General features: G+C 46.6%; 1 protein-coding gene across 17 annotated transcripts in view; it reads right to left on the bottom strand.

Annotated features, from left to right (window-relative positions):
- Camta1 (calmodulin binding transcription activator 1) overlaps window positions 1–10796 on the bottom strand; it is an 820478-nt gene extending 809682 nt beyond the window's left edge. For all 17 annotated transcript variants that reach the window (XR_009058005.1, XR_009058002.1, XR_009057999.1 and 14 more), the window contains exon 1: window positions 10666–10796. Coding sequence is in view for 10 of the 17 variants with exons in the window: in XM_057784922.1 (XP_057640905.1) it covers window positions 10666–10710 (45 nt within the window). In the remaining 7 variants the exon portion in view is untranslated. The remainder of the gene's footprint in view (window positions 1–10665) is intronic.
- Between the last annotated feature and the right edge of the window lie 2877 nt (window positions 10797–13673).

Here is a 13673-nt window from a genome sequence, read left to right as displayed (position 1 = left end):
TTCACACAATTATTTTTTACACAAATTTTACATATATACATACACAATCATATGCACATAAGAATGATATACTATCTCGTAACTGTATATTACATTTAAATAATATCAAAACCTTTCAACTCTTAGGAAAAATAAAAAATGTCATATGTGCTTTCAAATGCATCTCCAGAAGTAAAATGATTTCTTCCCCCTTAGTACATATACAAAAAATATATAAATTAAAAAAAACCTGGCTCAGCCGGGCGGTGGTGGCGCACGCCTTTAATCCCAGCACTCGGGAGGCAGAGGCAGGCGGATCTCTGTGAGTTCGAGACCAGCCTGGTCTACAAGAGCTAGTTCCAGGACAGGCTCCAAAACCACAGAGAAACCCTGTCTCGAAAAACCAAAAAAAAAAAAAAAAAAAAAAAAAAAAAACCTGGCTCACAGATAAGTCTGTTATCATCAGACAACTCAGTTCAAAATAAAGGCACATGAAGCTCCAGCTGTTTAAGGATACAAGGAGTTAAATGTATCTATAAGTTGTCACATGGATTAAAATGCTGTCCCAGGGGTCAGTTCAGTCAGTAAAGTGCTTTTGTACCCATGTAAAAACTGGGTGCACCAGCATACTTCCACCACTGGGAAGTAGATACAGGTGGCTCCTTGGGGCTTTCTGGCCTGCCACTCTAGCCAGTGAGTTCCAGGCTAAATGACAAAACTGTCCCCAAAGAGCTGGAAGACACCACACCAAAAGCTAACTTCAGATATGATTCCCATATACATTAATTGTTTACTTAAATTTTTTATTTATATGTGGGAGGCATGTGGAGGCCAGAGGACAACTTGCTGGAGTCAATTCCCTTTCTATCACATGTTTTACGGAGACCTGGTCCATCAGCTCAGTTGCAAGCACCCTTATTTGCTAAGTCATCCTGCTGACCCTAAAAAAAAGGAGAATTTAATGGTAGAATGCTGTCATTTTCAGAACTGTTTACCTCTATAGGATCTGAAAAGTGAGCTGTGATGATCAGGGTTTACACATGAATACACAGAACAAAGATTAATTTTTAAAAATCCATAATAAGATAACATTGGCAAAGCCTGAGTTCAATACACACACACACACACAAGTTTAAGAGAAAGATGGGTATCAAGAGAAATGACTGCTGTTCTGATCATCAACTCTAACCATGAACTGAGCTAAAACGGTACTGCCTAAAAGTAACACTGCTATTTCTAAATGTCCTTGGCAATTAAATATTCAGAAAGTCAGTGAAGACTCAAGAAAGCAGAAAAAAATTAACTTGTTTACAGCTAACCATTTATTAGCCACAGGCATGAAAAATGCCAGAAGCCTCCACCTTGGCCCTACAGAGGAAAACTCGAATAAGAGTTTTCCGAGACTGTATTCCAAGGAGTAACCTCCCTGAAGGAGAAGCTGCAGTCCACAACTACATGAGTGTACAACACAGAGAACTGAAATCTGACTCTAATTCAAGGAATGCTATGCCTTCCACAACATCAGCATATCAAAGACAGAAACGTTAAAACTATAAAAATAATCAAGTCATTTGATATTTTTCAAGAGTAACTGAATGCTCAAAGAAATCCAAATGCATTCCAATAGGAACATAATCTGATCCCCAGGCTTAACCTCTTTGAAATGAAGTAGAATCCTCCAAATCAGCAAATGACAAAATAAATATCCTTTGTAACAAAGGAAACACAGCAAAGCGCTCTAACCTTCTAGCAAGAACAAAAATTTTATATCAAGCCGGGCAGTAGTGGCGCATGCCTTTAATCCCAGCACTTGGGGGGCAGAGGCAGGCGGATCTCTGTGAGTTCGAGACCAGCCTGGTCTACAAGAGCTAGTTCCAGGACAGGCTCCAAAAACCAGAGAAACCCTGTCTCGAGGAAAAAAAAAAAAAAAAAATTTATATCAATATGTTCACAACATAGCTCTACACAAAAACCATGAACTAATTAAAACTGCTGCCTTAGATCTCAAGCTGTCTGGCCAGCAACCCTACCCAAACTGAACTGCTGCAGACCAGCGAAGCAACTACAGCAGTATCAAAACAACCGTGGCATCTCATCTTCTATCTTTCATGGTTGACTTATGAACTTGACTGTTGGTAAAATGATTTGTGAATATGCCAGTTTAGGAATACAAAACAAAAAATGGAAGCATAAAATTCATGAATGAAAATGCTGACATCATAGCTCAGCTCTCAGAGCAGGGGGATACAAGGAAGTGTGTGTGCATTTATCTTCTGGAATGTTAAATCACCAAAGTCACTTAGCAAAGAAGGTTCACAAAACAGTTCTTCCGTGCTCAGAATGAAGGGAGAGGACAACAGAAAAACCATTTTAGCTTTAGCCCAGAAATGACATGCATATGGCACAGACAAGCACCGCTTATGAGTGAGTGAACTATTTCAGGTTATTAGAGTTAGTACTAGCACGTTGTAAAGGGGTGGGTGGGTGTGTGTGTGTGTGTGTGTGTGTGTGTTTAGGTGTTTAAATAAGCAGGATTTAATCTCCGTCCCCATCATTAACCGTTTTCCCACTTGGGGCTGAAGAGATGGCTTAGCAATGGAGAGCACTTGCTGTTCTTCCAGAGGACAAAAGTGGGGTTCCCAGCATCCACAATAGGCAGCTCACATCCCTTGTACCTACATGCATACACACACAGCCACACACATATATAAACAAATAATATAAAAAAAAAAAACCTTTCTCCCATCATGTGGCCTACCATCCACAAAGAGCATGTGAAAGCAACAAGAGCAGACTGGCTTGCTCTGCCACATACACTGATCATAAGTAATTCTAAACATAGCAGTAAAACTCACAAGCCTGCAGAACTGCTTAGATTTTTATGATAGGGAAAGGATGCTTTTATGGAATGATGTAAGGTAAACTACTACCACAAAACTTTGATTCATTCAGGACTATTAAAGCAGCTAGAAATGAGACGTCACATTTTTCATCTTTGGGCAGAACTGAAATACTAAACTAAAAACTCTGTAAAGTTTAGATGCAATTTTCTAAAACCCTTCTATTCAAGACACTTAAAGCACCAATTCTAGATCCCTAATGTTAAGATTATTACATCCTTAGAAAACAGCAGCGGCCTCAGAGCCCTTGTGACCTCTACAAAGCACAGACAACAAGGACAGCCTCACTAACCATCTGCACAGCTTAAAATAGCCATTCACCAAAATGGATTTTTTTTAATTTAAGCAATAAACAATTCTGCCAATAAACATTTTGAAAAGGAGATCTTATTAAGTTAAAATGCAAACATGCCAGTTTTATCTACAGATCTGGAATGTTGGAGATCACCTCAACTTCTACAAGCATCTTTGATAGAACACCACTACCCCCTTGTGGATTCAAAATAAAAATTCTTATCTTGAATTTAGTTCTGAAATGTTCCATTCTGCTGAACTTCCACCAAACTTTAGATTTTCTTCACTAAAAACTATTTTATCTCAAGTACTTTCTAAAAGGGGGGAAACGCACTTTAAGATCACCAAGGCCATCAACAACTTTGTGGTGGAAACAGGCAGTCGACTGTTTCAGAGTATCAATTACATTTCCAATTACTACCTTAAGGTTTTCTTAATCATTAACTGCTAATTTTATCACTCTTATAGCTTTGTGCTTCCTATGATTTCAAACTTCATACCAATTTCTTATTTTCCACCAAAGGGTTGATATTCAACTGCCTCAAAAATCAAGGGGATAACAGACTCTTCAGAAAGGGACTAAAACCAAGTCTAAATTTACAAAGAAAGAAATTCCTTACTTAACTGACTTCAGAAATAATTCTTGGCAGTCTCAACCAATCCTGATAAAAGAAAACTATAATACATTTTTTAAAAATAGAAACAAGGGGTGTGAGTTTTTTTTTTTTTTTTCAGTTGAAAGAGCACCTCCGAACTAACCATGAATGCACATCTGCAATCCCAGAACCTGGTTGGCAGATCAGAAGCTCAAGGTCATTCTCAACTACACAGTGATATTAAAGGCCAGCCTGGGCTACGTGAGACTTTGCCCCCACCAGAGAGAGAGAGAGACAGAGAAACATGGAAGAACAAAGATGGTGATGAAGAGAGCATTCTGGAAGCATCACATAGGAACAAATCTTACTAATGAAGATTAAACAGGCTGACATACCAAGTTTCTCCATCCTGACAGACACTAGCTAGGTTTTTCAACAGTGTACAACTGACATGGACAAAGAGTCCACACTGTCACAGCAGTCTCCACCCCATCCTCAACACATGTAAAACTCCTAAGAGTACACCATAATTAACTGCTGCCAGCAAACATTAGGTGGGAATACAGTAGAAAAATTAAGGCATTAGGTAGGTGGTAACTGATGAGGAAAAGTGGACTAATGCTGCACAGTCTGCTAGAAAGGATGTACAGGCCATTCAGAATACATAACCAAAGCCAGACTAAATACAGCAGGAGCAATCAGAACTAGTCTTCAGGATACACTGCTTTGTTTGGGATTATTTTGTTACTGTTTCTGTTTCTGGATGTTCCTGGGGGAGGGGGATGTAAAGAGAGGTATTTTGGTTGGTAGGAGGAAGTAAAACATAATGTCACTTACTTTGTCTCTAAGAACTGCCATCTTGGCATTTCTTTCAAGGCACAACACAGTACATGCAAAGTTACCCTGTAGAAAACAGAGGGAAGAAGACAGTCCAGACCAGGACACCTCCTTCAAAGTCACCCTGTGCTAACAGCTTCAGGGAGGGGCCTAGCTCAATCTAATGGGGGCAGAGTGACTTAAATGAGCAAAGGACTCATGTACAACAAAACATGCAACTATATCAATAATGAGCAGAACACTGGGATGAGTACAAAAGAACCATTAAAACAAAAGATACCTTATACCTTGGTCCTTACATCTTATGTCAACCATAAGAGAGTGTAAAGTGGAGATTAATGTGACTGGCTGGTCTCTCCACGCTGGGGTACATAGTATTTCTTTTTAAGTCAAGAACTAGGTTTTTAAAATGCTCAAAAAGCATTACCAGTTTTTACAGGAGACCCATGCAAGCAGTAATTCTCAAAACAGAGAAAGGGAACCTGGAAATAGTGCCTCAACACACTGATGGGCGGTATTTACTATGGAGAACAGGAGACTATTGTTGAATGTCTACACACATCCTCACACATGACAAATACTACAAAGGGGCAGACCATCTCCATCTTCTAATGGCAATGCTAACAACCACAGAGTACTACACCCATAATGGCATAAACAAAAGGATATGACTGTGTCTGGGCAGCCTTGACCCTAAACCTGAGCAGAACAGAGAGAGGAGGGTGAGCAGGCAGGCAGGCAGGCAGGCAGGCCAGTGCCCCTTCCTAAAGTAAGGTGGACAAAGAATAAGAACACCTCTACCCTCACCCCATACATCAGATTGCAACACAGCACAGAGTGAGGCAGAGGAGTTCTAAGAGAGGGGCCCAACTTTCTGCAAACAAAAGTTCCCAATGACTGGTATAGTTATTAACTATATTCAAAGAATTGTACTGCAATCTAACCAGAGACAGAAAAAAGCCAGATTAATTCTGCAAAAACGAATTCCCAAAATCCTACACGGGGACGTTCAGTAATCTGAAGGACAGCACTTCACTCAGACCTCTGTCCCCTTGCTGGAACTTAGATCCCAGGCCACCCACCTAGTCTACAGGCACAGAAGGGGAAAAGGAGGTAGAACCTGAGTTGCCCAAAATAATAAGCAAAGTATGATGACTCCATAAGATACAAAATATTAAAGATGGGCCATGCAATATAGAAATGCAAAGAGATACATTATCACTTGTCACCACAAAAGAACCAATGGACAAAGGGACAGCCATCCAGAGACTGTATGGGTTGCCACAGGAGTGACAGCTACAGACATGGCTTCTACAGCCTCTGTGGAGGGAAAACCTGAAATGAGCACACTTCAGATTAACTTTGATCAATGTCAACATCATGATGTATACCTCATCTGCACACAAAAAGAATTAGGTTTTAGGAAAAAAAGATACAAATAACAGTACTATCAAACAGCATAAAGAACCGAAAGTCACATAATAAGCTAGAAACTGTATCGGCTCTGGCCTTGGAGTGGTGGCCACACTTAGGCATTAGATTTAGATAACTGAACAGCAAACAGAGTGATGTCTTATCCAGTGCTTAATACATGAACCAAGGAGATCATAAGAAAAGAATGCTTTTCTAAAAGCTCTTTATGTAAAAATGATCTGTTATGTATAAATGCTATGTTCCATGCATATAATACCTGTATGCAATGCTGCTGTTCTAATGTACACTAAACATTCCGATGACATATCTAAATTACCTAAAAGTTATACCTAGACAGTCACATTAAGAGTGACTATTTTCTTATATGTGCACACACACACACAAACACAAACCCCACAACCTAGAGAAAAGCTGCAAAACACCTCTCCCAGTAAACCCTCTAACCTCTTCACCACCCCTATTCCTCCAGGATGGAAGGGGAAAGCTCCACAGGAATGCACATTATTGAAGTTTTTTTTGTAAGATTACAACACACAAAAATTAAAATTCAGAAAAGTTTATAAAACTTTATTGAAGTCAAGTATAAAGTAACGTGTCATTTATTAAAAAAAAAAAGGCTAACAAGATCCACTATGGTCTCAGGCAAAAGTCACTAAACCCTGCAGTTCCTTGCACACAACAAACATCCAGGAAAGGGCTCCAGAGTGAATAGCTGAGTGAAGGAGAGCAGACACGACAATGATGTCAAAAGAGCAGACACTAAGATGCCACTAAAGACTCAATGGGCACAACTGCAGGAGGCCAAGGATGTGAGAACCTTCTTCTATTCCTGTTCCCATAAGATGCAAAGGGAATGTTCTCCAAGCTGCCACGAACAGGACATAAGGAATGGGCCAAAGTCATGAACAGGGTGTAGGGAATGGGCTCAAGAGTAGCTACCTCAAGATCAGAAAGAATTCAAATCCGTCTAGCACACAGACTAACACCTAGTAAACAAAGGTAAACTGTTCCATCCTCATTCTCCAAAGGGCCATTTCAGGGGGAAAAGCCAAAATCACCAGGGCCTAAAAACTAAAGCATCAAAAAATGGGACTGAGCAGGGCATGGCACCCCCTGCTTATGACTCCAGCATTCAGAAGGCTGAGGCATGAGGACTATCCTCAAGTTCAAGGCCAAACTGTTGTACACAACAAACTCTAGGCTAGCCTGAGCTACAAAACATGACCTGTCTCAAAAAGACAAAATATTCAATTTTTTGATAAAGTGAAAAGAATGAAGAGGTGGCTAAATATGACATAAACTCACCTCCAAGAGCAAGAGTGATGCTAGTCTTTTGAAAAGGGAAAGCTGACCCCATCTGACCTTGAGAAGAGGTTGCTGTGCACAAGTCAACATGCAGAATCCACTGAAAGGTGAGATGTAGAAACCCAACATTTCCCAGAACCAGGGTGAGTCAGGTCTTCAAGGGAACAAGAGAAAAAGATCATCTGGCCTTCCCAAAATGCTGGTGAATGAGAAATGGAAGGGGAAGTCACGTTCACACAGAAAGATACAAAGGAAAAAAAAAGCAAAGTGACTAAGGAAACCAGAGTAACCCGGTCAACTGCAAGAGAAAACCCAGCAGAGGGCAGGACAAAAGCACTGATTCCCAACTACCCAGAGCCCAGCCACACCATAAGCGCCTGCTCGTCCAACTTTGACAAGCAGCTAGACCTTCATTACCTCACCTTGCTCAGTCCCCATGTGTGGCACCCTGCTGGACAGGACAACTCCCAAAGGTAGTTGGTGGCCTGGAGAAGGGCACAGAAGAGCCAGCACCAGAAACAAGATGACTCTCCTGGACCTATGCCAACATACGTAGCAGGTATTCCACTCTTCATTTTTCCAAGGCTCACTACACCCCTAGAAACAAACAAGCCCCCTAAGCTAACAAGAGGTACAGGATGAAAACAGCCTAAAAGGGGAAGAAGACACACAGACACACCCAGGAAAATCAGACCAAAAGCTTTACTTTCTGGCGGTGGGTACCACACTGAAAAGCAAAACCAGAAGTCAACTGAGACATCTCCTTACTTGGGAAATCAAGGTAGAAGGCTCCCTTCCTAGGAAAGTGTGCAAAGGCACGTGTGCACACACACAGAGCTGGATGCAGGGTGAGGCTCCACACAAGTAAGACTTAACTGCTGAGGGAATTGCAAGAGACAGAGCAGTGAGGCACCTGAACAGAGCCAGAGCTGCTGAACTCTCAACACTCACCAGCCCCAGAGAGAAGAACATGGAAAAACCCTGCCACCTTCCCAGGAAGTGGCAAGCACTTTTCCAAAGGTACCTTTTCCTAATTTCATGGCGTCTCTCACTTCATTGGCTGAAATACAACAGGGACATACTTGAGGACATCAGTTCCCAGTTCTATTAGGGAAAAGCAGCTTTTTCTCCACTTCCTATCGTTTTCCCAAAACACGGGAAATCTTTCTCCTATACTGCAGTTTAAAAAGAAAAAAATCAACAACAACTTTTACTCCCCATAGGATCAAGCCGAGAATACCATCCCTAGATTCCAAATGGAAAAGTCTGGGACACTTATCGGCAAGCACTCTCCACACAGGGGAGATGTGGTGACTGCCCTGGGTGGCATTCTGCTTATTCAGTACAATACAAATGACAAATGAAGGAGTGGTAAGAAATGGAATTTATCAACGATACTTCTGATTCTTCTAAGCCTGAAGTCACCAACAACATATTTGGATATGTATATATAAATACACAAGCTTGCATGTTAACAGTTCACACACACACTGAGCAAAGAGCTTTCACCTGACCCTTCAAACTTCCTCTCTCCATGTACGAATGTGACTGCATGTATGTACCAAGTGGTTTGCGTCTTCAACAACTGTGCAGGGCATCACAAGCTCCGTGATGCCAAAGAGAACCAAAACAGCAAAAAAGAGAGACATTTCCCCTTTGCCTGAAAGGTACAAGATCCAAAGAAATGTTTTGATCCCACTAGAGACATACCAGGGCAAAGGAAGGTTCTGGTACCACAAGGAGCACACAAGCTACCTCTTCTCAAATGGCATGTGGGCGACAAGGGTGTCTATGCTCCCTATTCTGGATAGAAAGGCATATGGCTTCTCCTTACCCAGCCAACATGAATACAATTTGAGAAAATTAGAAAAAGTCAAGGTAACAGGCTCACTAAATATGGCTGACTGGGAAACAGAAGCCATAAGGATATGAGTTCTCTCAAAAAAAAGGGGGGGGGCTGGGAAGTTTATTTCCAAGAAAGATTTAAAGACTTCTTGAGTGGGACGCATAAAGTATGGTTCTTACTGCTCAGAAAACAGGTATCAGAACACAAAATTCAAGGGCATATGACCCTTCTCCCAGTGGGGTAGTGTTAATTGGTGAAGGGTGCCCCCTAAGATCCAAAAGTGAACTGGGAAGCTATAGATCCTTGTTTTCCTTCGAGAAAGGAGTAATCGCTGAGGTTTCTTATCACTCAAGTGGTAGACACATCGGAAGCCCTGGCTGCCCTACATCTTACTGGGGCGCCCACCCTGGCCCAGACAGGGAACTCCAAGGAGAGAGGCAGACAGCGGAGGAGAGGAGCACTGGAGCGTCCGGTTTTCCCCACAAGAAAGAGGGCAACTCGAAGGATATTCAGGAAATGAGCTCACCCTAACCCAGGAAAGTGTGCGGAGAGTGGAGATCTGGAAAAAGTGTCTGCCTTCCTATGGAGAATGACTTCAGGGCTGCACAGGGCCCCGCGAGCCACTGGGCGAGCAAAGAAGAAAGAAGAGCATGGGTAAGCCCGAGTCCCCTTGTCCTGGCGAAGAAGGGTAAACCCGGCGTGCCGAGGCTCCGCGGCCCCACGAGAGTCCCCGGAAAAGGGGGACAGGCTCGCACCGAACCCTCCGTGCTCGACGAGGATCGGGGTCACCGAAGGTAAAGGGCAAGGCAGTGTGGAGACCCCACCCTCTCAGCAGTGAGGGTGCAAGGGCAAGAGTGGAAGAGCACGCCGTGAGGGGCGGGGAGGCCGCACGAGGCCCCCGGCCCTGCTGGGGGAGGGGTCGCCCGGGGCCTCAGCCGAGGGGCGCTCGGCACGAGGGGGGCCCCCTGGCGGGGACCCGCGCGGGGACACCCCCCACGCCGGCGCTAGGAGGCGCCTCGCGGCCCGAGGGGGGCTGTGGAGGGGAACGTCCGGCCCTGACGCCGCCACGGTCGCCGGCACGGATGACCGCGAGACCCCGCGGCCCAGGAAACTTTCCTCCCCGCGGCCCCCTCACGTCCTGGCCGGCGCGGCGGGAATGCCCCGGGCCGGGTGCGGGAGGTGCCGCGGCTCCTCCTCCTCCTCCTCCCTGGGCCCGGCCCCCGCCCCGCGCGCCCCCCGCCCCGGCCTGCCGCCCCCGGGGCTGGGTGCGGGGCGCCGCGCTTGGCCGGCCCGCGAGTCACCTCAGGACTCGGCCGCGCTCCGCCCCCCCCCACCCTGCCGGCGCCCTCCCCGCGCCCGCCGCGCCCCCGCGCTCGCGCCCCGCGCCGCCGATGCCCGGGATGTCCGGCGCGGCCCCGGGCCGCCGTGCCTCCGCCACCCTGACAGCCCCGGGCCCTCGCGCTCCGGCTCTCACCTTCCGGCTTGTTTTCGGCAGCCATTTCCCCTCCGCGCGCCACATCCTCCTCCTCCTCGCGACCGGGACCCCGAGCGCGCGCCTCGTACCGCCGCCGCCGCCGGCCCAGCCACCCCGCCGCCGCCGCGCACCCGCCCTGGCCCCGCCCCGCGGCCCACGCACAGCGCCCATTGGGTAGTGAGACTGCCAGTCACGGCTCTTGTGACCAATCAGGCTGCATCAGGGGTCTCACTACTCTCCGGGAGGAGCGTCCTATCCACCCAGTTCATTGGCTGAGCACCACCGCACCGACTAATGTGATTGGTCTGGAGTCAACGCCCCCTCCCCACCCACTCCCAGGAAAACCCGCCCTCCAGATCTAAACAAAGCTTCCTAGTGGCCAGAGCCCACAAGCGCGGCCCAATCAGGACAAGCCTGACACGGAATATTTCCTCGAGGCCGAGACGTAGTGTTTTGATTGGGCGTCACAGCAGTGTTTCCCAAGCCGTCCAGACCAATCAAAGGGGGTTCCCGGAACTCGGGAACGGCTGTGGGAAGCCCCGCCCCCCAGCGTGACCGTCATGAGGAAGGCGCTCGCTCATTGGCGTGCTGGGGCTTTTCCCGCGTGCTCCCGGAGCTGAAGGACGTTCCCGGGGAAGCCGCTGCCGGCGCGTGGGGGTCCCGGTGTCTGTGGAGGACACGCCGGATCTCCGGGATCCCGCAGCTTGCGGCGCTGGCGGGGGGCGGTTCTAGGGGACAGGACGCGAGGCGCCGAGGCGTGCTCGCGGTGTCCCCGAACCCTTCGGACGGGAGTCCGGGCGTCGCTGCCCGCCGCGGGGGAGGGGCGCGCCTCCCATCAGGCTCCGCCCCTCCAACAGGCCCCGCCCCTTTCTGGCCTCCGGTCCCCACCCCCTGGCCGGCGTTGCGTCCCCGCGGCAGCCCTACGCTCCCGCCCGCCTCGCGTTTCTCTGTCCCCTTTTCTAGCGGCTTAAAATACTGAAACTTTATTTTGGTCACGTTGTCCATGTGACCGGCGGAGCCGATGAGTCATAGGTGCCTGTCCCAAGCTGCAGTCGCGGATTCAGGGCTCGGAACGCTCGACCTCGGCTAGCCTAGACAGTCCCTCCCGGGCTCGCCGCACATGAGCCGGATTCTCCTGGAAGTAGGGCCACACCGGGTGGATTCGCAAACCCGGGGCAGGAGAGCTGCAAAGTGCTGCTGCGCCTTCTCCACAGAAATTCAGGGGTTCTGCACGTGGCCCGAAAAGAAAGAGCAAAGGATGGAAGGAGGGAGGAAAGGGGCAGAGTGCAGGAATTCTGCACGCGTACCCAAGGGAACGCAGTTTAATGAAAGGCAGCCGAGCTCCAGATTTCTCTGTAAACTTGCACCGCTTGATTCCTCAACATTTTTTTCCCTGTTTGCTGTTAGCAGAAGCACTGAAAAGTCGATCGAGTGTTTTTGGCGTTAGGATTGATCGTCAAAGCCAGTCTGTGCCAATCCTAACAACATGTGTTCTTTTTCTGTTGTTCACCGCGGAGAATTGCTTAGGTTGTTCCAAAAATAAAGATATCCCAAAAGAATGTTTTGTATTGTATACTCATTCTTCAACAAACTTTAATTTTATGAGCCTCAAAAAAGGCGAAATTTTAACAACTAGGGTACAGTATTTTATCGATTAGCATTCTTAATAGCACCTGTGTTGCCTCTGGAAACGCTGGTGGCGTTGTAAATTAGTATAACCCTTTCAAAAAGCAATTTCACGGTATGTATTAAAAGCCATAAAAATATCTATGTCTTTTGACCTGGGAATCTCATTTCTGAGAATCTGTTCTAAGGAAATAACCTCAGGTAGGGAAGTGCTTGAAGTAAGAAGATGTAACAACAACAAAAAAAAAAGGTGAGCAATGGAGGCTGGGGAGATGGCTCAACAGTTAGAAGTACCACTGCTCCTTCAGAGGACAGCAGTCTGTTCCTGGCACCTCCACCTGGCAGACCACAACTGCCAGTGAATCCAGTTTCACGACCACGGGCACTCATGTGCACCTCCCTCGTATATACACACTTAACTTAAAAATAAGTTCTTTTAAGAAAAAAAAAAAAGTGGGCCCATCCCAAAGTGCAAAGCTTGGCTGTTTAGCAGATGAGCTGTGTGGAGCACTTCACTAGCCACTGCAGCGGGATTAATAAAAACCCAGAGTCAGATTTGGGAGTTCAACCTGAAGGTCAAAAAACCAAACCAGCCAATCACTGGCTCTTACCTCGACCTCAGTCTGAAATGACGATCCTGACCGTTTCCGAGAGCTGTCTCCTCCCATCTAATATTCCTTCTAGGGCTGGGAATAAAGGGGTGCACCACTCACTACCGCTGGGTTTCTATGGCAATCTAGTGTGGCTACTGGAATTAAAGGTGTGTGTCACCACTGCCTGGTGCTAACCAGTGGGGCTGTCTTACTCTGTGATATTCAGACAAGCTTTATTTATTAAAATACAAATGAAATATTACCACAAGTCACGTGTCAAAATGGACAAACTCACCCATTGCTGAAGCTATGACAGATACTCAAGATTTTGGTGTTCATTTATAAATAGAATAGAATGGTAGAAAATACTGCCTTTGAAGGCTAAGGATGTGGCTCGGATGGGAGAGCGCTTTGCCTAGCATTCATGAAGCTTTAGATCCTTCCCAGCACCAAATAAACCAAGCATGGTGGCACAGGCAAAGAGCTCCAACAGTCAAGAGGTGGAGACAGAAGGGTCAGAGACAAGTCAAGGTCACCTCCAGTTACACAGTCTTTCTCAAAAGAGAGTGGCACACAGAGAGAATGAGCGCGCACACTACGGCACACAGAGAGAATGAGCGTGCACACCACAGCACACAGAATGAGCACACACACTATGGCACACGGACAGAATGAGTGCGCGCACTGCGGCACACGGAGAGAATGAGGGTGCACACTAGGGCACACAGAGAGAATGAGCGCGCACACACGGCACACAGAAAGAGCGCATACTACGGCACACAGACAGAA

This window comes from Chionomys nivalis, chromosome 11 (assembly GCF_950005125.1).
Source record: "Chionomys nivalis chromosome 11, mChiNiv1.1, whole genome shotgun sequence".
Lineage (NCBI taxonomy): Eukaryota > Metazoa > Chordata > Mammalia > Rodentia > Cricetidae > Chionomys > Chionomys nivalis.
Note: the sequence above shows the minus strand (reverse complement) of the source record. Positions and strands in the feature narration are given on the sequence as shown.